Raw genomic sequence first — 25,783 nt, 5'->3', positions numbered from 1 at the left:
ACGGAACTGATTGGGGATAACAGGTATAAGAGGCGCTTAATGACTCAAATGTTAACTTGAAAGGGTGACTGTTTTGCGATGCAGTCAACTATATTACATCTGAGCGGCCTCTAATAATTCAGAGTGAGTGAGTAATACACGCGGGGATTACGATGAACGAAATAAAGACATAAAATAAAATAATGTTTATGGTGGCGTCACAGATGGATGATCATCTCCCTTGGGAGATGCACCTTTCACTAATCAGTGAGTGAGTTGGGTTTAACGCCGCTTTTAACAGTATTCCAGTTATATCGCGGCGTGTCAGCTTAATGTGGGAGGAAAGCCCGAAGTGATGCAGGTCTCGGACGTTTACCACTTCGGTGAAACCCACGAGCACGGGTATGGTGCTGACAAACCTAGAAACATAATGGGGGCGAACCGGGATTCGAACCCACAATCATAGGTTTCTGGCGTGCCCAAGGGACGCAACTCTGCACAGCAAACCGCGGCGCCTTAGACGACTGGGCCACCCGTGCCCCCTTTCACTAATGACCAAGCCACAACATATTGATGTGTGTATGGTATCCAATTGTGTGAGTGAGTGGGTGAGTTGGGTTTAACGCCGCTTTTAACAGTATTCCAGTTATATCACGGCGTGTCAGCTTAATGTGGGAAGAAAGCGGTCTCAGACGTTTACCACTTCGGTGAAACCCACGAGCACGGGTATGGTGCTGACAAACCTAGATACATAATCGGGGCGAACCGGGATTCGAACCCACAATCATAGGTTTGTTCATAGGTTCAATGACGAGGTTTGATGGATGTCATTCATCCCAATTGCGTTGATCGATGCTCATGATATTAATTACTGGATTGTCTGGTCCAGACTCGATTATTTACAGACCGCCGTCATGTAGATGGAATATTGCTGAGTGTCGCGTTAAACAACAAACCAGCCAACCAACCAACTGTGCAGAGACGCGTGTCCCTTGGGCGTGCCATATATTAATTACCCATGGTATTAATCCCAGGTCTGCTTGATTATGTTTCTAGGTTTGTCAGCACTATAGCTGTGCTCGCAGATTTCACAAAGCGGTAAACGTCTAAGACCTGCATCCCTTCAGTCTTTCCACCCACAAGCTGACACGAATATAATGATATACTAGTCAATGCGAACCCACTTACTAACTCTTTGGTTGTGATATATATTAAATGACATGGAATGAAACTCGCACTAACAGTTTAATACATATAGGTGTTATCCTGTTTCTGGACATATAAACCCATACATTTACATCAATACCTTTTTGCAACACAATTCACAATTCGAATGGGAATTCCCCCAGAATCTGGTTTCTAGACTATAACCCACATAAATATATACATGTTTTGCAACGCAATTCACAAATCGAATGAGAAATCCATCAGAATCGTGTTTCTAGACTATAACCCACATAAATATATACATGTTTTGCAACACAATTCACAAATCAAATGAGAAATCCACTAGCATCGCCCGGTAAATTGGCATAGGAAGTGGCTATTTAAAGTCTTGTGAAGACAATAAAAGCTTCTAACACAATTCATGGGCGATCTTTAAACATGAACTCAATTTAAAGAAACACTTGGCAGTTAAACAGATCTCAGTGTCATCTTCAGCAGGTGGTAAAGTAATCCATAGCCATCATTTATATGCGAATTCCTAAAACTTTATACTTCAGTTCTGTTTATGGAGGGATAGTTGTAGAATGTAGAGTGGAAGCGGCATTGCGCACACTGACGTGTACGCTTGTAACTCAATAGACGCTAAAACATACTGAAGCCAAAACTCATGGATAAATATGTCCACAAAACTACATTTACAGAATGCTTATTTAACCATGAACAAAAAGAAATAGACAACAATACAAAATCAGTGACACGTCATGACATCACCGAAATACTGTTCAAAGCGGCATTAAACTCAGTCAGTCACTCACTTACTCAACCCAAACACCCACACACCAACACACCCAAACACAATTATTAGAACTTTTTAACAAAGCCATATATATATATATACTAGTATATGGATATACTAAAATGGTATATCTTAATTCTAAGGGAGTTTAGTATGGACTAGACTAACCTTTAGTCCATGAAATCTTATATATAGAGGTTATCACGCGAGTGTGTTTGTGGATGGTAAATATCCTGCATTAGGAATAAACATTGTATTTAGCGAGCCTTGGCGAGCTAAATACAGTGTTTATTCCTAATACAGGATATTCACCATCCACAAACACACAAGCGTGATAACCTCTTTATCATATAATGTCATTCTTTAATTCTGTGCTTGAAAATCGCGTTCCCTCTCTCACAACCATTACCGAAACATTGCGAGTTTTCCTGGAATGCGCGCATTAATATTTATTACGTCACAGGGTAAGTTATGTGTCAGTCGGACAATGACAGTAGCCAATATAGTTCCAACTGAAATCTGTTTCTTATAAATCTTATACAGTGGCGAAGCAGCATATACGCAAAACAACAATTGTTTTTAATTGCCTTTCGCGGCAATCCATCGGTCTGTCAGCTAGAGTAACTGCCTTTTGTCAAAGGGAAGCTACTCTAACCCTAGTCTATAAGACGTCACGGCCACGGTCAGACGTTGTTGACAGTCGGTCTGTCCTGTCATAACGTTCAGAAGTGTAGTCAGATGTTCACACAGCGACAAAACGAAACAAGGTAACAATTCAAACATATTTCGGCCAAATCCAACTGTTTTAATTTGTGGAGAAGGTTTCAAGCCGCAGAGGTGTACAAGCACAGATATGGCTACTGATCCCGCTTGGCTAGGCCTCGTGCCCTCGCAAAATTGTTTCGAAATTTATATCACCATTTATATATTGGCAAAAACTTATAAAATGCCTTAGCTACGTCACAGTTAGACACTGATTTTTAGTGTATTAGACTGTTCTTTTGATAATGATAGCAATTATCCCTGTAGTTTATCCAGATTCCCGATGGTTAATTCTGACTCGATCGCCGAATGACGAGGGCGACGCCATGTTTGTTTATAAACAGTGAAAGTAGTCCCTACTTGACCTTTGATATTTGCATCTCTATCCGCATATGACCCCAACGGATATCGTTTTTATCCGTTGGCTTTATCCTGCCGAGAAACCTACCCATTATATGATAATACACAATATCCTTCTTGAATTAAAAAATTCCCTAAGCTGATTTCATGTGGAATAGAGCTAGCTGGAGCTGGCTAGACTTGCTTTTGTATGCGTTTCTAGATATGTTTTTATAGTCATGGTGCAAGACTAAGAATGGACATGCCAGGTTATATATCTTCCACTCTATGAAGGTTGCGCTGTGTACATATTCCCGTATTCCTTGTCATATCAGTAGACGGTCCAACTTCAGTTCCAAGCTCTTATGAAGAACATCTAAATGTCTAAATGTTTTAACGTTATTATCAAACATGTGCTGACCACCCGATCCCGTTACTCGTTGTCGGGTACGATGACACATAGAACACAGTACACAGAAATCTATGAGATGAAGAATAAGATTGACATCAGTTTTGCGAACATATCCTTTAACTTTGTGTGCAAGAGTTAATAGAACTGAGTAAGTTTGTTCATCCATAACCACATTTAGATAATATCTGTCTTACATTTGCAGCCCGATGCCCACGGTATTTCTCAACAGATGTAATTCTTACCCTAATCTTCTTCAGAGAACTTGGTTAACTTTATGTTTAGGATTAATAGCCGTATGTAAATATAATGACAGTGATTTCATATTGGTTTCGCACTAAACGGTAAGGCCGCAAAAGTTAGTCGAATAAAATAAGTGCTACATGTGAATGTTTTTTTGCTCTTCCGTGCGTCCTAACGATCAACACAATTTCATGTTCTCACCAACTTAATCAAATATGTTTGTGATAATTGATTCCGGGTAATCGGATAATAAATATACTCTCATCCTCGAGCCTTTTGATATCATATAAATAATCAATGTTTGATAAAGTAGAAAACATCCCAGTATTTTTCCTCCGTCAAATCATCCGTGAATAGGTCTTCAGCAACTTTTGCTGTAAAAAGCGACTCTGCTTGTCGTAAGAGGCGACCAACGGGATCGGGTGGTCAGGCTCGCTGACTTGGTTGATGCATGTCATCGATGCCAATTTCGTGGATCGATGTTCATGATGTCAATCCCTGGATTGTCTGGACTCGATTATTTACAGTCCGCCGTCATATAGCTTGGATATTGCAAAGTGCGGCGTTAAACAACAAGCAAACAGTAACACCATTAGTATCTCCAGTTTCAATTACGAAGTATCAATTGTTAGATTGTTATTGTCCCATCAACAAAATCCATTTCTTATGCAACTTCTTAATGCACAGTAATGGCTTTCCTGCTTATCATTTAAACCATGTCAATTTATGTACCATAGACCATACAACGAGGTTAAATATATCACGGTATAGGGAACTTTAATAATTACTTAAAACCAACAACACACATTACACATCTGCACATAAATATATAACATAATAGCGAAAAAAGTAACCGTGATTCATAGAGAGTGGCGTAAATGTTATGTTATTGATATAAACATAATATTTGGTCATAATGTTTCGTAACAAATGCAGTGATAAAACACATGCCAATAATCATATTTTCTGGTTCCCCCACGGAACGCAACTCTGCAAAGCGAACATTTGAAAGCAATTTAAGGACAAAAGTAAGTAGCAATATCTTTTACTCCACCTGAATAGGAAACCAAACACATCCCTGAATAACAAATGCAGTTAACGAGAAGTGCCATGTCAGACAATTTGTCTCACGTTGTTAAAATATCAAAGTGAAGAAATAATCTGGAAATAAAACAAACGAAAATAACATATAGTGTCAAGGATATTGAAGAAACAATATATTAGCCATTAAATGCAAGGAAGCCTTGACGTCAGTGTGCAATGAATATATTATCAAGGATGCGTGAGGATATTTTCAGATTTCACGCCATCATGTATCCGAAGGTGTCATATAATTTGTAGCAGTATCATGAGGGGTAGATGTGGTTTTATTCGTCCTGCGTTAGGTGTTACGTCACGAACCAGACGCATAAAACCCCATGTACCCCGAGTGATACTGCCACAACGCATTTATCTTACTGACATGTTTTAATATGACATTGTAAAAGAATAAAAACAAATTCAAAATTGTTAGAAAACAGCTGTTCGATGGATCTGAGGGTAACTTTGTGCAATATCACGTGACTTTTGTTGACTTGAAAAAAGCGTGCGTCTTTTTGCTTTGAAGCGGGATCTGTGTCACTTTCATGTACACATTTATCCAAAAATGAGACACAATAAGCCTACAATGGCGAAAACAGTGAAACATACAAAGAAAACACAATCCAGCTTTCTGTCCAGTGAAGGGATTATCTTTTTTGAGTAATTCATTGTCTCCCCATGTTGGCGATCCGTATGCACGGTAGGGGTCTCAGCAGTGATAGGACTAGCCATGGCATTCTGGAGGCAATCCTGAGGCACAACCTGTGTCATCTTTGCACCGCTCTCCTTCCTGTTCATCTGGCAGTGGTAAACGTTCTGTACCAAGATGGTGGCAGCGATGGCGAGAAAACCTTCAATTTGGATTGCGACGAGGTAGAGAGAGAGGTTAGAAACAGTATCAGACGTTGACGGCATGGAAGCGTGGATCAGATTGAGGAACAGTGCGTTTGACACAAACACAGCCATGAGAAAGCCCATCTTCTCCCCCGAGCTAGCCGGCAGAAGGAAAACGAAGCTGTTCAGGAAAGATAGTAGGCACATTGGGAAAACCAGGTTCAAGATGTGGAACAAGTATTTTCTGGACAGATGAACATAGAATATTGCACCCTGGAATGTACTTCCATCGGCATAGGGTGATGTTGAGGACGTAACGTTGACAGTCTCCCACTCTCCATTAGTGTCTACCTTCAAACCACGAGTGAAAAAAGTGACGGATGGATGCAGGATTACGTCATATCCCATTCCTGGGGTAAATGTCATTGGACAAATCTGGCTATCAAATGGATATCTTGAGAGGAAGGTCTTGCATATCACTGAAATCGTCATGACGTTGTGCCAAGACACTGAGCCGTCACTTTTCAACTGAATGGGCATCGTTGTCCGTAAGGGACCGTCATCAAAAGCCTTGCTCCCCAAAACCACATTAGGCTGCCATACCTTGTCTGGAGATATCTCTATTTTACTGATGTCCGAATAGTCAGATGTATTCCAAACTAGAGCCATCTTTCCAATGCATTATCACATTGGTTCCCAGTGTGAGAACTTGGGTTGTATCAACCAAATCATGAACCTGCACTGGCCCGATTTTAATAGCTACGTCAATAGCATTCGAATGTGGATTTATCGGTGGTAATTCTGGATCTAAAAGAGTCTCAAGATGAGACTTGAGGGTCTTCAGACTCTGCCTCCGGTCAGCTTCAACATCAGTAGCACTGAGTGACACAAGAGATGTAGCCACAAGGAATGCGAGTGTACTGCAGCTCATTTTCAACACAACCTCCGTCTGTTTAACTACAATGTACGTACAGAATTATATTTCCACATCAAGCATGATGGACTGTTTTGTGAAGATTACACAAAGCTGCTTGTCTTAAATCATTCGTGCCTCACATGAATTGACGAAATCAATCAGATAATGAATGTATAAGAATGTTTTAAGGTGGGTTTGGTCGGTGCAAATCAATTTCTCATATCCACATCCATGGTGAACTGTTTGGTCTAGATGTGCACAAAACTGAATTTCTTAAATCATTAATGCGCCACGTGAACAAAAATCAATCAGAAAATGAATGTTTTTTAATGCTATGAGGTTGGTCGGTGCCGATCATTATCCAGCATTGCATTGTCTTAAGCGAACAAACAAATTAACGCATTCCACTGGACACGTTTGCTGTTGAAATGGTTACCTGTACAACAGGTGGAAATAGAATGTAAACATAACTATCACGGAATTAGGCAATAGGAATCGTATCGTGTAATTGTCAATTGTTTATGTCTTCAAAGTGTAAATAGTGTTAAGTGCTAGAATGGGAAAACGTATTCACATATATTTATAAATGCTGGTGCTAATATGTTCCTTTTAAGTTTTGTTTCCCAAGGGATGGTAAAAATGAAAATGGTAATAACATATAAAAATGTATATTTGTGTTTTTTGGTTATTGTTGTGTATTGTGTCTGTGCCACCTATAATTACGGAGAAGTTCATGTGCTAAAGCTTTGTGAAATTGTAAGTGGGGTTACATGATACAGATTTCATTGTTTATTTGGCATAAAATATACTCACACTCAAAAGAAACGTCGGGTGTGCAGTTTACATGTTATTTATTTTCAACAGTAAAGACAAGAAATACTAATAGGGCAAGATTGACAAAAAATTGACTGAAGACAGTATAATTGATTAAAAGGTAGATGACATAATTATTTTTTTCAAATGTTAAGGGCTTACACAGCATTTTAGGGTCAATACCCAAAATGTCAGTCAATACCTGGTGTGACCACCATTAACATTGATCACTGCCACACATCTCCTGTACATTGAGTGGATCAGACGATTTGTGAAGGCCCTAGGGATCCTCCTGCACACATCCAGAGCAGCTGTGCGTAGTTCATGGGCAGTTGTAGGGACTGGGCGCACATTGTGCAGACGCCTTTGAACCTCATCCCAGATCAGGCCTCAGGGCTGGCCACGGTAGAACACGGATGTTGTGTTGTTGCAGAAAGGCCATGGTAGCTCTGGCAACATGGGGACGAACATTGTCCTGCTTGAAAATGGGTCTGATCACTTTGTCGATATACCGCTGAGCAGTGACGCTGTGTCCCCGACCTTGACCAACATTCAGAAAGCACAGGGTTCCAAGTCTCGCATTAAGTCCAATCCATGCCCATATCATGACGCTAGGTCCACCTCATGGATCCCTTTCAACAACGTTTCTGTCAGCGAAACGATCACCTCGACGTCGCCAAATTCTGACTCTTCCGTCTGCATGGGAGACACAAAAGCGATTTTCATCAGAGAAGATGACACGCCTCCACTTACGATGACGCCAATTGCGATGACCCTGTGCCTACTGAAGTCGTGCTTGTCGATGCCGTGGTTGGAGAACAGGACGACGTGCTGGTCGGCGACATCTGAGGTTGTTGGAACGGAGACGTCGGATCGCAGTGTCTGCCGATCTTGTCGAGGTGTGGTGACCCTAGGATGACCGCTCCGAGGAAGGTCATCTGTGGTCTGTGTAGCATTGTATCGATGCAGGAGACGGTAAATTGTGGTTATGTTAACGTTGAAATGACGGGCAACATCTTGGACAGACTCTCCAGCTTCCAAACGTCCGATAGCCTGGTTTCTCTGAATTTGAGTTAGGCGTGGCATTGTTAACCAAGGAGTGGTAGGTCCAAGAATCGGCCACACTTTTATACCCACTACAGTTCGTGACAGTTCGTGCATTTTTGATTTCGCGAGAAATGGGTGCATGATACCCATATATTCATTGAAATGGTGCATTTTGGCGATGTGTTTTTTATGTTGCGTTTTTACTCGGGGCTTCCAAAATGCAACCAAAAATATTGATAACACCATCAGGCTTCACTACATGCTAAAACTCGTTTCAATTTATGGTTCCGTGTTTGTTACCTATTTGCTTAAAACCACTTGCGTTTATTTTGTGTGTGAGTATAGTATCTACTACCCAAACTGATAACATGTACTGTCAGACTAACTTAAGGCATTACCAGAAATGATTTTTGTCACTATCAGGACATCGGTTATGTTGCATTTGTTGAATTTCACTAACAGCATAATTAAGGATACATCCAATTTTGAAAGGCAAATTACAGGTAATGGAATCTATACGGAACTGATTTGGGATAACAGGTATGAGAAGCGCTTAATGACTCAAATGTTAACTTGAAAGGGTGACTGTTTTGCGATGCAGTCAACTATATTATATCTGAGCGGCCTCTAATAATTCAGAGTGAGTGAGTGAGATTGATTTTACGCCGCTTTTAGCAATATTCCAGCAATATCACGGCAGGGGACACCAGAAATGGGCTTCACACATTGTTCCCATGTCGGGAATCGAACCCGGGTCTTCAACGTGACGAGCGAACGCTTTAACCACTAGGCTACCCGATTATTCAGATCAGGGATAGGCAATATAGTAGATAACAACGATCCGGACTCGACCGCACAATCAAACTGGTCGTACTCTGTAATCACATTATCCCTATAATTGTCGGCTCACGGGAGAAGCAGTTTGTGATGGGATCCATTCTGTCCCGGAATACACGCGGGGATTACGATGAACGAAATAAAGACATAAAATAAAATAATGTTTATGGTGGCGTCACAGATGGATGATCATCTCCCTTGGGAGATGCACCTTTCACTAATCAGTGAGTGAGTTGGGTTTAACGCCGCTTTTAACAGTATTCCAGTTATATCGCGGCGTGTCAGCTTAATGTGGGAGGAAAGCCCAAAGTGATGCAGGTCTCGGACGTTTACCACTTCGGTGAAACCCACGAGCACGGGTATGGTGCTGACAAACCTAGAAACATAATCGGGGCGAACCGGGATTCGAACCCACAATCATAGGTTTCTGGCGTGCCCAAGGGACGCAACTCTGCACAGCAAACCGCGGCGCCTTAGACGACTGGGCCACCCGTGCCCCCTTTCACTAATGACCAAGCCACAACATATTGATGTGTGTATGGTAGCCAATTGTGTGAGTGAGTGGGTGAGTTGGGTTTAACGCCGCTTTTAACAGTATTCCAGTTATATCACGGCGTGTCAGCTTAATGTGGGAAGAAAGCGGTCTCAGACGTTGACCACTTCGGTGAAACCCACGAGCACGGGTATGGTGCTGACAAACCTAGATACATAATCGGGGCGAACCGGGATTCGAACCCACAATCATAGGTTTGTTCATAGGTTCAATGACGAGGTTTGATGCATGTCATTCATCCCAATTGCGTTGATCGATGCTCATGATATTAATTACTGGATTGTCTGGTCCAGACTCGATTATTTACAGACCGCCGTCATGTAGATGGGATATTGCTGAGTGTCGCGTTAAACAACAAACCAGCCAACCAACCAACTGTGCAGAGACGCGTGTCCCTTGGGCGTGCCATATATATATTATCCATGGTATTAATCCCAGGTCTGCTTGATTATGTTTCTAGGTTTGTCAGCACTATAGCTGTGCTCGTAGATTTCACAAAGCGGTAAACGTCTAAGACCTGCATCCCTTCAGTCTTTCCACCCACAAGCTGACACGAATCTAATGATATACTAGTCAATGCGAACCCACTTACTAACTCTTTGGTTGTGATATATATTAAATGACATTGAATGAAACTCGCACTAACAGTTTAATACATATAGGTGTTATCCTGTTTCTGGACATATAAACCCATACATTTACATCAATACCTTTTTGCAACACAATTCACAATTCGAATGGGAATTCCCCCAGAATCTGGTTTCTAGACTATAACCCACATAAATATATACATGTTTTGCAACGCAATTCACAAATCGAATGAGAAATCCATCAGAATCGTGTTTCTAGACTTTAAACCACATAAATATATACATGTTTTGCAACGCAATTCACAAATCGAATGAGAAATCCATCAGAATCGTGTTTCTAGACTATAACCCACATAAATATATACATGTTTTGCAACACAATTCACAAATCAAATGAGAAATCCACTAGCATCGCCCGGTAAATTGGCATAGGAAGTGGCTATTTAAAGTTTTGTGAAGACAATAAAAGCTTCTAACACAATTCATGGGCGATCTTTAAACATGAACTCAATTTAAAGAAACACTTGGCAGTTAAACAGATCTCAGTGTCATCTTCAGCAGGTGGTAAAGTAATCCATAGCCATCATTTATATGCGAATTCCTAAAACTTTATACTTCAGTTCTGTTTATGGAGGGATAGTTGTAGAATGTAGAGTGGAAGCGGCATTGCGCACACTGACGTGTACGCTTGTAACTCAATAGACGCTAAAACATACTGAAGCCAAAACTCATGGATAAATATGTCCACAAAACTACATTTACAGAATGCTTATTTAACCATGAACAAAAAGAAATAGACAACAATTCAAAATCAGTGACACGTCATGACATCACTGAAATACTGTTCAAAGTGGCATTAAACTCAGTCAGTCACTCACTTACTCAACCCACACACCCACACACCAACACACCCAAACACAATTATTAGAACTTTTTAACAAAGCCATATATATATATACTAGTATATGGATATACTAAAATGGTATATCTTATTTCTAAGGGAGTATAGTATGGACTAGACTAACATTTAGTCCATGAAATCTTATATTACACAATATCCTTCTTGAATTAAAAAATTCCCTAAGCTGATTTCATGTGGAATAGAGCTAGCTGGAGCTGTCTAGACTTGCTTTTGTATGCGTTTCTAGATATGTTTTTATAGTCATGGTGCAAGACTAAGAATGGACATGCCAGGATACATATCTTCCACTCTATGAAGGTTGCGCTGTGTACATATTCCCGTATTCCTTGTCATATCAGTGGACGGTCCAACTTCAGTTCCAAGCTCTTATGAAGAACATCTAAATGTCTAAATGTTTTAACGTTATTATCAAACATGTGCTGACCACCCGATCCCGTTACTCGTTGTCGGGTACGATGACACATAGAACACAGTACACAGAAATCTATGAGATGAAGAATAAAATTGACATTAGTTTTGCGAACATATCCTTTAACTTTGTGTGCAAGAGTTAATAGAACTGAGTAAGTTTATTCATCCATAACCACATTTAGATAATATCTGTCTTACATTTGCAGCCCGATGCCCACGGTCTTTCTCAACAGATGTAATTCTTACCCTAATCTTCTTCAGAGAACTTGGTTAACTTTATGTTTAGGATTAATAGCCGTATGTAAATATAATGACAGTGATTTCATATTGGTTTCGCACTAAACGGTAAGGCCGCAAAAGTTAGTCGAATAAAATAAGTGCTACATGTGAATGTTTTTTTGCTCTTCCGTGCGTCCTAACGATCAACACAATTTCATGTTCTCACCAACTTAATCAAATATGTTTGTGATAATTGATTCCGGGTAATCGGATAATAAATATACTCTCATCCTCGAGCCTTTTGATATCATATAAATAATCAATGTTTGATAAAGTAGAAAACATCCCAGTATTTTTCCTCCGTCAAATCATCCGTGAATAGGTCTTCAGCAACTTTTGCTGTAAAAAGCGACTCTGCTTGTCGTAAGAGGCGACTAACGGGATCGGGTGGTCAGGCTCGCTGACTTGCATGTCATCGTATCCCAATTGCGTGGATCGATGCTCATGATGTCAATCACTGGGTTTTCTGGCCCAGACTCGATTATTTACAGACCGCCGTCATATGGCTGGAATATTGCTGAGTGCGGCAATCCTACGTCAAACGAAACTGAAACTGAGATTATATATTTCTTTAGAAAGCCACGCACTAAAAGACTAAACTATATGGTTGTACCATTTATACAACTAGCAAGAGAAAGATGATCAAAGCAAAGCCAAAGGAGCATATGAAGAAAATACCATCCAAAGCCCTGTCCAGTGGGAGATTACGGAGTCTCATGCATGCCCTCGTTCTTGAATACTGATGTCTGGTCTGATCTTTGAGATCCTCCACCGTGTCAGGCGAGTCAAGAGGCACAACTTGTGTCGGCTTCAATCTTGCAGGTGTTCGATTTGGTTCTACGTGTGCTCCATTCTCCTTGGCGTTCTGCTGGTGACAGTATACGTTCTGTACCACGACTGTGCCAACAATTCCGAGAAAGCCTTGGAGTTGAATCCCAAGGAGGTAGAGGGACAGGTAAGAAATAGTATCAGAGGTTGATGGCATGATGTCGTGGATGAGACTTAGGAAGAGAGCGTTCGACACAAAGACGGCCATGACGTAGCCCACCTTTTCTCCAGAGCCTGCTGGCAGCAGGAACACGATGCTGTTGAGGAAAGAGACTAGGCACGTCGGACAAATGAAGTTCAAAATATGGAAAAGAGGCTTTCTGGACAGATGGATAAAAAACGTTGCAGGTTGGTGTAGTTGGTGATCATCCTGTGGAGAGACCGACCGTGTTATATTGATAGTTTCCCACTCTCCGTTAGCATTTATCTTTAAACCATATGTGTTTGAATCCACATATGGATGTAGGATAATGGAATATCCGAAGGTCGATGTAAATGTAAGGTCACATGTCTGGTTATCAAATGGATATTTAGATAGATCGGTTTTGCATATTGTAGAGACAGTCATTATGTTCTGCCAAAACAGAGATCCGTTCATTAACAGCATCAAGGGCATCAGTGTCGATAAAGTACCATCACCAGAGGCAGAATTGACCAAAGCTACGTTTGGAGACCAAACTTTATATGGAGCGATTTCTATCTGATCAACGTTGGGGTAGTCCGACGCATTCCAGGCAAGTGATGTGTCCGTCCATCTCATCACCACAAACACTCTGCATTTAAGTACTTGGGTAGCATCAACCAGATCCTGAACCTGCACTGGCCCAATCATAATATCTACTTCAATGGCATTGGTCTGTGGGTCGATGGGAGGAACGTCGGGATTGAAGCGGGTTTCAAGATACGAGTTCAGCTGTTTTATACTCTCTCGGGTGTCAGCCACAACATGAACACAGATTGATGACAACCACACAAGCACAACACACATCTCCAGCAGCTTCATCCCCCTCAACATCGCTCTGCCAGTGCACAAATAGCCGGAGGTTCATAGGCACGCGATATTTATTCTTACTCATTTTGTGTACTTATGAAATTAAGTGATGTTTATTGTAGAATAGTCATTGAAAGCATTACCACGCACATTAAATTCGTATCTCCATTTTCAATGAAGGAAATGTCATTGTCAGATTGTTATTGCCCCATCGACAATCGCCCCGTCTAATGCAACCAGTAAAACCATTACAACATCAAAGGTATGGGGAGGTGAACGAATTAACGCTGTACATCGATTCCACAGAACCAACAACGGTTAAGAAGCTACAGTTATTAATACAGCCGGTAATGGAATCTACACAGTATGGTCAAAGGGGTAATGCTGAACAGTTACGAGTAATCTAGTGTAACACTATAAAATAGATAATGAATAGAAGATGCTTTAACAACTGTTTTTCTAGAGTCCCTGTGGGAATGACTGAAAGGTACTTTGAATCTTTTTGCACAGGAATGGCTTTCCTGATTCTAAACCACGTCAATAAATGTACCACAGGCCATACAAAGAGTGAGTGAGTGAGTTGGGTTTAACGCCGCTTTTAACAGAATTACAGTTATATCACGGCGTGTCAGCTTAATGTGGGAGGAAAGCCCGAAGTGATGCAGGTATCAGACGTTTACCACCTCGGTGAAACCCACGAGCACGGGTATGGTGCTAACAAACCTATAAACACAATCGGGGCGAACCGGGATTCGAACACACAATCATAGGTTTCTGGCGTGCCCAAGGGACGCAACTATGCACAGAGAATCGCGGCGCCTGAAACGACTGGGCCACCCGTGCCCCCGCCATACAAAGAGTTAAAATAGAGTGAATGTATAACTGCATAGGGAACTTTCATAATTACTTTCGATGTTGGCGTAATGCAAGTTATACATGGATTACAGAAACAAATTACATGTAAATGTTATGTTTTTGAAAATAACAACAACTTTTTGGTCATTCGTCTGGTCAATGTTTTATCATAACAAATTCATTAACTAAATCCATACCAGGTAACAGGAGACAGAATGACAAGCCCTAAAGGACGGGGATGTAACAACTCAATTAACAACGTCTATATCGGGTGTGACCACCAACAGCGTTGATACAGGCAAGGCAGCGGTGCAGCATTGAAGACGCCAGATGATTGAAAATAATCCAGTGGATGTTGAAACGAATGTCAACCAAATATTGGCCTGACCGAGCTAGCGTTACTGGCTGGTTCTGGTCCTGTAGTAGGCGTCGTTCCATCACCCCAGACATCAACGGGCGAGGGGTCACACATGGCAAGCCATGAGATATAATATTGTGTTTTGGTGAACTTTGAGATGTCTGGCAACTTCGTTCGTGCAATTCCTGTTTACAGCATACCCACGACGCGTATACGTTGATTTTAATGCGCGTATAAGTACTGTGTAAACGTTATTTACGATATAACAAAAATATATGTATCAGAACCTGATAGCCAAGAAATCATTGTGTGCTATTCATATAAAAACAACATCATGCTCCCAACAATCACTCTGGTGCAAATTGTGAATCACGACCTTTGAAGTCGAGGAGATGCATAATTTAATTTCAGAATAACTGTATTGTTGAACTTTATGTGAAGCACAGTTACTTTTTTCCCGTTTGTAGACATAAGCATATTAATTTCATTTTGTAACGGGTGTTAAACGGCCTACTTAGTTTATATAGCCTGCGAAAGTAAGCACATTATTCACATGTCGCATGTTGTTCATGTCTTGCATATTGCTTCATAAGATTTCAGATTTCAATTTTGTGGAACAGTTCAATACTCTTTAGCACTGCAATCATACACAATTGTACCCTTAAGCTACATTTACCCATTAGCGCCAGATAACATGTAAGTAATAATAATATATTTATACTGAACCGCAAAAGAAACGTCACCAAAGTAACATTGCATGAAAAGTTGTCATTTAAATATTTGGGAAATTTTTGTCAAAGTTTCTAAAATTTAACATTATCTTGACCGTAATAATGAAATTTGATTTAAAAACCCCCAAAGCAGATGACAATAAAACAGATCGCCCAAACGCATCAGGGCAACGGCCATGGTAACCCGATGCACGTGACTTCAGAGCAAATTGAAATGCACATGCGTTCCCCCATTTCTTGCCCTATAAAAATCCACCCAGATCGGATAACATTCATTCGTTATTGAATTGCTACCACATGCCAAGATTGACAAGAAATCAGCGACACCAAGCCCTTGGACGATTTTAAGCTGGACAAACCGCCCGGCAAGCAGCCAATGCATTTCAAGTCCACGTAAGGACCATATACAGGCCCCAACAACGGTACCAGACCACCAACACTACAGATGACCGACCACGTAGTGGAAGACCAAGGGTCACCACCCGACGTCAGGATCGTCAGGATCGTCAGATTATGCGACAGCATCTTCAAGATCGCTTTGTTACTGCTGGGGAAACTGCTCGACAGACCATGGAGACTCATCAGCGACACATTAGTGCAGACACCGTGCGTCGACGATTGACGAACAGACACCTCAACTGTCACAGGCCACACCGAGGACCCATTCTGACACCACGTCATCGCCGGGACCGTCTTCAGTGGGCAACACAGCACCAGCATTGGCGCCACCAGCAGTGGAGAAGAGTCCTCTTCTCAGACGAGAGCCGTTACTGTATATCAACAGCAGATGGCAGTGAGAGTCTGGCGATGCCGTGCTGAACATTATTCGGATGCTTGTGTTGTTGAGAGAGACTCGTGGGGTGGTCCGAGCATCATGGTGGGGTGGAATTGGTCTTGCACAGAGGGTCGGCCCTGTGGTCTTCCAGGACATCGGTCAAGGGAGAGGCAATGTTGTCACAGCAGCTCGGTACATTGATCAAGTCTTGAGACCACACGCCATATCTCATTTGGCACGTCGCCGGAACCACATGATACAGTATGATACAGCAAGAGACTTCCTCCAGCAGAATGGCATCAGAACCATGCAGTGGTCTGACCTTAGTCCCGATTTAAATCCCATTGAGCACCTGTGGGACGAGATTCAAAGACCAAGGCCGACAACTGCAGCTGAACTGCGTCAGGCGTTTCTCAGAGTGTGGGCTCAAGTGCCTATGGCCTTTATCAATCGCCTCATCCATTCCATGTATCGACGTTGCACGGCAGTCATCAATGCACATGGCGGACAGACGAGATACTGACTTGTGATGCCATTTTCTCAGAGACTAGAGTTGTGTTTCTCTTTAAGAACTTTTGACACTTTTATTTCAACCTTGATGATCAGTTTTGCCAAGTTTCATGTCCTAAAGTATGTTTACAGTGTTTGGACAAATACGGTTTCTCATATATCTATCCATAGTGACGTTTCTTTTGCGGTTCAGTATACATTAGTTACATATAACACGTTTGTCATATACATATATATATATATACTCACCACGAGCTTCGTACGTAGATATTATTATACAAGCATGTGTGTCATACTGATTTTAAGAAACGAGTGTGAGACGTTTTGTCATTTCGCCCTTACGTCACAATTAGTTTGACTTTCACTTTGTGTGAGTTCATTGGAGTATAAACCTTCATAGAGTGAGGGCTAAACTGTATGAACGTCGGAGCTTCTCGTCCAATGGGAAAGCCGTATATCTTCACATTAATAAATTATATTTGAATGACATCAACAATCAACAATTGATAGATATCCTTTCATAGTTCATCCATAATGTTCAGGTATTTACAATGCGAACATAATGCATATTAGCTCTCCACACTATCTCGCTAAGGAGCATAGTGATTCTAAATTAAGTAAATTAATCTTTAACCTGTAAAATGCCCTAATTATTTGTATATTAGTTACGTTTGTAATGTAGGATTGTGAAGCGAAAGCCGACATCCCAGCATAATAAATGAAACATGAATACAAGTGTGAACATTGGTCAGGAATGTTCCACCACTACCGATATCTTGAGCTACCTTACCAAAACGTCATTTACCATTATGCTAAAAAAAACCTCATGAGCTCAAAATGTGTGAACTATGTCTGTCGATAACACTGGTTGAACATAAGGTAATGATGTATTATTAAACTACAGAAGCGTTGCGTGCATGTTGTGACTAGATCTGTCACTTTTTAGAAACAGCTTTCCAAACTGGGTAGACCATTGTTCTTCTCTTTCCCTGTCAACTTTCGTCATCAAGAGTGAGTGAGTGAGTATGGTTTTACGCTGCTTTTCACAATATTCGAGCAATATAACGATGAGGGGCACGTACAACACGCACAATAACGTAAATAAAAGCGACAAACGCATTTCTTTAAAACATAAAACATCTTTGCTAAAAGCACAGACCATTGCAAAATTCCGACCTCAAAACATGTGTTTATGAATCACTGTCAATCGGTAAAGCATCTTCTAAGGCAAGGGATAAAAGTCAAGTTTCAACTCCCGCCGAACCAGGGACTACTACGAGTATCTCCCTTCTTTGTCGTTCCGATTGATCAATCAGATTCTACCTCTCATTTTATTGTAATTGCTTCAAACAAAATGGCGGCACATAGTCAAAACGATCTGATCAATTATCAAAACCAAACTATAATGAAGCGCATCCAATCACTTGAGCACGTTGATTAAAAACATGAAAGGATTTGGAAAATATATGTCAACGCCCAGTTGACGACACATATGCTCTATCCTGCAATCGACCGAAATCTGCTCGGCATTATGTTTCCGATTCTTTATTTGACTGGACATAGACTCGTTAGGCCAGCCAAAGTATATGTTCTAGCCTAGAAATTGGACTTTTACAGGCAATTAACTCCTTTGCTTCGGTTTGGTGATGGTAATGTAAAGCAAAGCGAGAAAGTTTGCAGAGCAGACCACACGGACAACATCTGTAAATGTAATTTGCATAAAAGGGGAACTAGACTCGGGCCAATTTTGGCAGTCCCAGCGCGATTGATTCAAAATGTTAAACACCACTTTGTTTGTCTAGTGTCTGTATTTTCATAATTATACACGTAGATAAATCTATCTGTTAAATTCTATCTCAACTATATTGAGAAAATGCTTAAATATCACACGTGGCACTAATTACAACGTCTAGATCTAGACTGGAAGTGGGCACCAGACAAGGGGCATAGTTTCTCTGTTAAGGCTGCAGAATGCTTTGTGGTCTGACCAATCCTTCTTTGTTAAATGATATTTTGGACAGTTTTTTATAAGAAACAATATATAGTATTATATGGTCCCATAAGACCCGAAGTTCCTAGAAAGCAAATATGTCCTTTATCAAATGTCAGACTTGCAAACCTTGAAATGGGTCATGTTGCTCTATCAGTACAGCTTCTAAGCCAGGAGAAGACACAATAAGCTAATAATGGAAAAAATAATAGAACAAATAAAGAAAATACCATCCAGAAGTATGTCCAGTGGTACATTAGGCTTCCTGATCCTGTTCTGTCCATTTGAAGGTTGACTGCATCCATCTTTGAGAAGCGTTGGGGTACTAGATCCCATATTGTCAGTGGAGCCAAGAGGTATGGCTTTTGTGTGGTTTGATCTTACATGCGCACCTTCCTCCATAGTTTTCTGCTGTCGGTGGTAGATGTTCTGAACCAAGATGGTGGCAGCGATGGCGAGAAAGCCTTGCATGTGGATAGCCACCTGGTAGATAGAGAGGTTAGAAACAGAATCAGAGGTTGATGGCATAGTGTCGTGGATGAGGCTCAGGAAGAGAGCGTTCGAGACAAAGACAGCCATGAGGTAGCCCATCTTTTCTCCGGAGCTTGCTGGAAGCAGGAACACGAAGCTGTTGAGAAAGGAGAGAAGGCACATCGGGAAGATGAGATTCAAAATGTGGAAAAGATACTTTCTGGACAGATGGATGTGAAAGATCGCGGCTTGGTATGATGTCCCGTTTTCACGTGAATGAATCGACTGTGTTATATTGTTAGTTTCCCACTCTCCGTTAGCGTTTATCTTCAGGCCCCGAGTTTGTGAAATTACCGATGGATTGAGAATGACAGGATATCCTATTGCTGATGAGAATGTTATGTCACACGTCTGGTTATCGAAGGGATATCTGGACAGATCAGTCTTACAGATTGTATACACCATGATTATGTTCTGCCAATACAGAGAACCATCCATGACTAATGTGATGGGCATCGTTGTCGATAAAGGACCATCACCAAACGCTGCATTTAACAACATCACATTAGGAGACCAAGCTTTATGTGGAGCGATTTCTGTCTGAACAACGTTGGGGTAGTCCGACGCATTCCAGGCAAGTGATGTGTCCTTCCAACTCATCACCACAAACACTCTGCATTTAAGTACTTGGGTAGCATCAACCAGATCCTGAACCTGCACTGGCCCAATGGCAATTTGTACATCAATGGCATTGGTATGTGGGTCGATGGGAGGAACGTCGGGATTGAAGCGGGTTTCAAGATACGAGTTCAGCTGTTTTTGGCTTTCTTGGGTGTCAGCCATTACGTTGTCAACACAGGCTGATAACAACAAAACCACTGGAAACATCACAACAAATGTCTTCTTTAACATGCTGTGTTGTGTTTGGTAATTTTTATTAAAGACAACCGAATGCATGGACACGTGATATTTATACCTTCAATTTCAAAGATAAGATGAAGTGATATTAAACTAATGAGTAAATCAGTACTCTATTGGCAGATCGGCAATTAGCAAATTTTTGACGTCAACGAAATGCCATTGTTACAATGACATTGCCTGGTAAACAAGAGCATCATTTGATGCAGCCCTAGGTTTTTATCATAAGGTAATGAGAGGATTTATGTCTATATTGACCATTCTTAATAAGGCACGTCAGATCACTTGAACAAACGAACAACCAAATGGATGTCAGCATAACTGTCTTCTAATCCATATTCACACAATATATAAGTGCGCTGATGTTAAGAGGTAGGTGATGTGAAAGTCATCCCATTAGTGACGTGTAATTATATATTTGGTACACCCATGGTTCTAATGGTTTATTGTCACTTTCCAACTGAATCTACAGTGATCAGCGACCTGTAATGGGTAACAATCCAGTGTTCTTCTTTTAAGTGTTGTGTCAATGTTACTTGTGTTCAGATTTTGAAGAAAGCTATCCACCAGTGAAACTTTAATTGGTGTTATTATCATTCAGTGTAAAGGAATACCAAATGGTAATGGAGTGTACACATCACGAGCAAGATATATAATTGGTCGTGTTTATGCACACCATATACATGGGAAATTGCCAGATACATTTGTGTGTGTGTGTGTGTGTGTGTGTGTGTGCATGTGCGTGTGCGTGTGCGTGCGTGTGCGTGTGTGTGGCGTGGGTGTGGGTGTGGGGACTGTGTATATGTATTAGCGGTGCTATATAATATATTAGTGCGTGGGGGTAAGTATTTTATATGGTGTGAATTGTAGGAAATATGACTCGGTGATCCTGCTTGACTGATTTTAGGTTATATAAATATTGTTTTAAGACTAGAATAGAAATAAGATAACTTGATGCCGCCCGTGTGGTGCATTGTTTGTTTGTTTGTTGTTTGACGCGGTACTAAGCAATATTCCAGCTATATGGCGGCGGTCTGTAAATAATCAAGTCTAGACCAGACAATGACATGCATCAACCAAGTCAGCGAGCCTGACCACTCGATCCCGTTAGCCGCCTCTTACGACAAGCAGAGTCGCTTTTTAGAGCCAGCGTGGGTTCCTGAAGACTTATTCTACCCCGGATCTTCACGGGTCGATTTTACTACTATTTTCATGAAAAGTGATGTCTCATAGGACCACGAGGCCGACTGTTGCCTATCCACTTCACGTGACATCGTAGTAAATTAATTATGTTCTTCTTGGTACAGTCTTAGGGAAAGATGTTGTATCTGTTCTACACATAGAAGCCTCCAATTCTCGAAAGATATCCTTTTATATATGCAGCAGCCATCCAATGGAATAAGTTGCTCCAGGACATAAAATCTTCACAAAATCTGCGAGGAACAGTTTCCCAAGTCGTCTAAGGCGCCGCAATTCGCTGTGCAGAGTTGTCTCCCTTGGGAACGCCAGAAGCCTGTGATTGTGGGTTCGAGTCCTGGTTCTCCCCGACTATGTTTCTAGGTTTGTCAGCACTATTCCCATGCTCGTAGTTTTCACCAAAGTGACTTCGGGCCTTCCTCCCACATTAAGCTGACACGCCGTATTGTACTGGAATACTGTTTAAACCGGCGTTACGCCTAACTAACTCACTCATATGTAGGATAAGCACATTTCCAGCACTGTTAATTCTCTATTTCCAATCTTTCCACTTTGTACAATCTGCAACGAACAATAGTGGTATCGGTTTTCAGAAACAGCCTATTTTTGACAGGGATTGGACCATCGCCAGACGCGATTGTGCAACACGACATGCAGACAATCATCTTCCCGAGGCAAGTGAGTTCACTGACTTTAAAAGTCCAGTTTCCACCCTTGCCGAACTAGGCTGGTATTATGCAGTTAAATTTTGGCTGTACTAACGAGTCTATGCATAGTCCAATCAAAATCGCGTAATGAAATCGAAATCCTGTTCGTAAACTGTCGTGCAGATTTCGGTCGATTGCAGGATTTGCAAAGCATGTGTACCGTCAACTGGGCGTCAGCAGATATTTTCCAAATCTTTTCATGTTTTTAATCAAGGTGCTCACGTCATTTGATGCCCTTTGCGATGTAAGACCCGTTTTATCACAATATAGATCTTGATAATTGATCAGATCGTCATGGCTGGGCACCGCCATTTTGTTAGAAGCAAATGCAAGGGATCCAAGGGGCGGAATCTGATTGGTCAATAGGAGAGGCATAGGAGGGACACACCTCGTAATAACCACTGGTGGCGCTACGATCAAGCCCAGAAATTCCAGCCTATTTCGGCAAGGGTGAAAACTGGACTTTTACAGTCAGTAAACTCCCTTGTCTCGGGAAGATGGCAGACAACAGAAAGCGGGTGATCCAACATTGCCCTAAGGTGGTGTGACTCACAACAGCAAGCGGAAGAGGTATGCAAGATGAACCCTTCCTCAACAACGCATCACACGTTCCAAGCCATGACCTATCGTTGTGTGGTCTAGTGGTAGAGCGTTCGCGTCATGCCAAAAGATGTTAAAAGATAGACTTCTTGTTATCCTGTCTAGCACTCAACTAAATCAAGGACTGGTCTGCTCGGAGTCAGTATATACTGTGTCTGAGAGGGGTATTCATGTTAAACTGCGGCATGGTATCTCAGTGGGCTAGCACTATAAATCGACATCAGTCCGGACTAGTACAAGCAGTCACGCATGCACGTCGTTATACCATGGCAATGGTCTTGGATGCGACAGATCTTGGTGACAGAAAACATATTATTTTGTGAATAATCGACAATGAATGACGAATGGATAGTGAATAAATTATGGTCACTGTCGCGATTTGGTTCAAAGTTAAATTTATCTTGTTCGTTTTTTATAAATCGCCCTCAGATGTGCATTTGCATGTGCTGGAGATGGCTCGGTTGTCTGAGACATGGCCGTTCGCTGTGCGGAGTTGTCCGTGCCAGGATCCTCTGATGGAACGCGGTTATGACCCCGGATCTGTGAGCACCATGTCCGTGTTCCGGGTAAGTGAAAACGATCTGCATCACTTCAGAAAACACGCTGTGAAAAAAATATTCAAACCGTCATTACATCGATCTCTTACACAATTTTCTGTTGCACAATCTCATTAAAATTAGATCTTAGTTTTCGCTACCGCGAAACAAAGATCTGAGGACATCCCATTACAGGTCACGTCAGAAGGACCGTTCGCGAATTTTGACCGACCAATGAAATGACTGACAAGAGGTCGACATTAGCCAATCAGAAGTCAGCTTTCTCGAGCTTTACGACACTAGTTTAAAACTGCCGACTACGCTTCGAAACAATTTGACGTATTCTCGATTAAAAAAAATAAAACAGATAAGAAGAACATTTTGGAATGGCTTTTGGGTGGCCTAGATTGTGTGGATATAATCATAAAACCCGTAACTGTCGTTCGGAATAGCCCGTGTTAAATATTTCGTGGTTGTATGATTAGAAAACACATTCCAACTGCCACTTTCATGATCTGGTAAGCGACGCTCTGATTGGTTGGATGAAAGGTCGTTCTGACGTGACCCTTAATGGGATGTCCTAAGATCTTTGTTTAGCATAGCGAGAACTAAGATCTGATTTTAATGAGATTGTTCTGTTGCTGTGGTTGACTTAACCTTTCCACAGTCTAAACCGAAAACGTTCAATATTTCATAGGTTTATTAATGATAGGATTAGCAGTGCGGCTACGGGACTCGGGACTCGGGACTCGGGACAAATCTGGATCCAGAATAAGCGAGTCCCGACAATAGATCAGAACTGCACAGCGAACAGTGGCACAGTTAACGACGGGCTTCCCTAAAAGGGCTGCGCAACGACAGATCATATTTTTGTCCTTCGGGGTTTGACAGTTAGAAAAAAAAATGTGTTGTTTATTTGTTGACTTCAAGAGTTCGCAAAGGTATTGTGATACTGCCTCACATAAATATACTACTCAACACTTTCTAAGAACCAAAATAGCCATATATAGTCAAATATATGGCCCCTGACAAATGTTGAGTGGTATAGATATAATTACTGAATTGTACAGTATACCACTGTGAGTGGTTTTGGAGAAATAAAGAACTTGAACTTGTTCTTGACTGGGCACCTACCCCCCACGTTGAATAGGACTGTCGGCTCAAGACTTAAAAAACCAATCGCAATTTGTCTTTGGCTGTTCATACATACACGTACACACATGCACATGCACGCACGCACGCACACACACACACATACACACATATTATAGATAAAGGCAAGAAATAATTTCTCTATATTGATTTTCATATTTTTTTCAACCACCTACATGAACACACTTATCACGTCAAATAATTCTAAGAGAGTATAGGTTTCTAGAAAATCCGAAAAATGTCACACACCCAACTCTGAAACAGCTAAATTTAGGGTAATATATATAAGAAATGTATTAAGATACATGAAGAATCACATTTCGGATAAGCAATGCTTGTAACGCTAACATCTGACCGAAGCAGCCTGTATATCAGTGTCATTTTAATGTAACAAGCGCTCATAAAATATATGTAATCGTCTTGTTTTGAACTGTAACACCAACGAATTAACCTTTCGTTACGAATGTACAAGAAAACATTGATGCAGAGCATCAAAGTTCCCCGCCATATGTGATGCCTCACAAAACGCATAATTATGATGTTACTGAAAGGCATGAAGGAGCATAACTATATTTACCACAAATAACACAACGCTGTTGTTGAAAAAAATACTATTTATTTTGAGTATTGGGCAATACAGTTGATTCATTTGCATAGGGTAGGTCTATTTAAAAATAGTTTCTTGTTTAACGCCGCACTCAGCAGTATTCCAGCCATATGACGGCGGTCTGTAAATAATCCAGTCTGGACCAGATTATCCAGTGATTGACACCAAGAGCATCGAACTACGCAATTGGAATATGATGTTATGCATCGACCAAATCGGCGAGCCTGACTACCCAATCCTGTTCGTCGCCTCTTACCGCAAGCATGGGTTGCTGAAGACCTATTTTAACCTGGGTCTTTATTTAAAACGAGATCGAAGGAAATGGAAGCAATTTCTGGCACAAACGTAAACATGTGGAAATAGTATCAAAACTGCCAACCACATTTGCAGATGCACATACTCAAATAATAGATCACATTCTTTTTACACTTGGCATTTGGTTATAATAATGTAAATGAAAATACTAAGGGCTCCATATGGCAAAAAAGTCATACTAGATAAGGTCTTTTTGTCACAACCACAGATGCACATACCCAAAATATTATCACGTATAAATAATCAACAACGGAGATTCCTCGTC

General features: G+C 41.2%; 3 protein-coding genes across 3 annotated transcripts; all 3 read right to left on the bottom strand.

Moving 5' to 3' along the window:
• Positions 1 to 5,330: 5,330 nt before the first annotated feature.
• LOC125381676 (neuronal acetylcholine receptor subunit alpha-5-like) lies at positions 5,331 to 6,278 on the bottom strand. Its single transcript, XM_048399102.1, has one exon. It carries the CDS (start codon positions 6,276 to 6,278, stop codon positions 5,331 to 5,333), a length of 948 nt encoding a protein of 315 aa, XP_048255059.1.
• Positions 6,279 to 12,593: 6,315 nt separating this feature from the next.
• LOC124142600 (acetylcholine receptor subunit beta-like 1) lies at positions 12,594 to 13,820 on the bottom strand. The gene has a single exon (XM_046511173.2). The coding sequence runs from the start codon at positions 13,818 to 13,820 to the stop codon at positions 12,594 to 12,596; it is 1,227 nt and encodes a 408-aa protein (XP_046367129.2).
• A 5,310-nt stretch (positions 13,821 to 19,130) lies between these two features.
• Positions 19,131 to 20,329, bottom strand: LOC124142599 (acetylcholine receptor subunit alpha-like). The gene is made up of 3 exons (XM_046511172.2): positions 19,936 to 20,329; positions 19,400 to 19,623; positions 19,131 to 19,205 (listed from the first exon to the last, which is right to left on the bottom strand). The coding sequence occupies exons 1-3, from the start codon at positions 20,327 to 20,329 to the stop codon at positions 19,131 to 19,133; spliced, it is 693 nt and encodes a 230-aa protein (XP_046367128.2).
• Positions 20,330 to 25,783: the final 5,454 nt, after the last annotated feature.

This window comes from Haliotis rufescens, unplaced genomic scaffold (genome assembly GCF_023055435.1).
Source record: "Haliotis rufescens isolate VD_foot unplaced genomic scaffold, xgHalRufe1.0.p SCAF_19, whole genome shotgun sequence".
NCBI lineage: Eukaryota > Metazoa > Mollusca > Gastropoda > Lepetellida > Haliotidae > Haliotis > Haliotis rufescens.
The sequence above is the reverse complement of the archived record's forward strand: the minus strand, read 5'-3'. Positions and strand labels throughout refer to the sequence as shown.

What these genes read in the sequence shown, in the direction of transcription:
- LOC124142600 (XM_046511173.2), bottom strand. Translation starts at nt 13,820, where the DNA reads ATGTTGAGGGGGATGAAGCTGCTGGAGATGTGTGTTGTGCTTGTGTGG.
- LOC125381676 (XM_048399102.1), bottom strand. Translation starts at nt 6,278, where the DNA reads ATGGCTCTAGTTTGGAATACATCTGACTATTCGGACATCAGTAAAATA.
- LOC124142599 (XM_046511172.2), bottom strand. Translation starts at nt 20,329, where the DNA reads ATGGCTGACACCCAAGAAAGCCAAAAACAGCTGAACTCGTATCTTGAA. An exon ending in AATCATGGTGTATACAATCT is followed by an intron (nt 19,624 to 19,935) that starts GTAAGACTGATC and finishes TCCTGCTTCCAG; the next exon opens with CAAGCTCCGGAGAAAAGATG. An exon ending in CTATGGAGGAAGGTGCGCAT is followed by an intron (nt 19,206 to 19,399) that starts GTAAGATCAAAC and finishes TTCCATTATTAG; the next exon opens with CTTATTGTGTCTTCTCCTGG.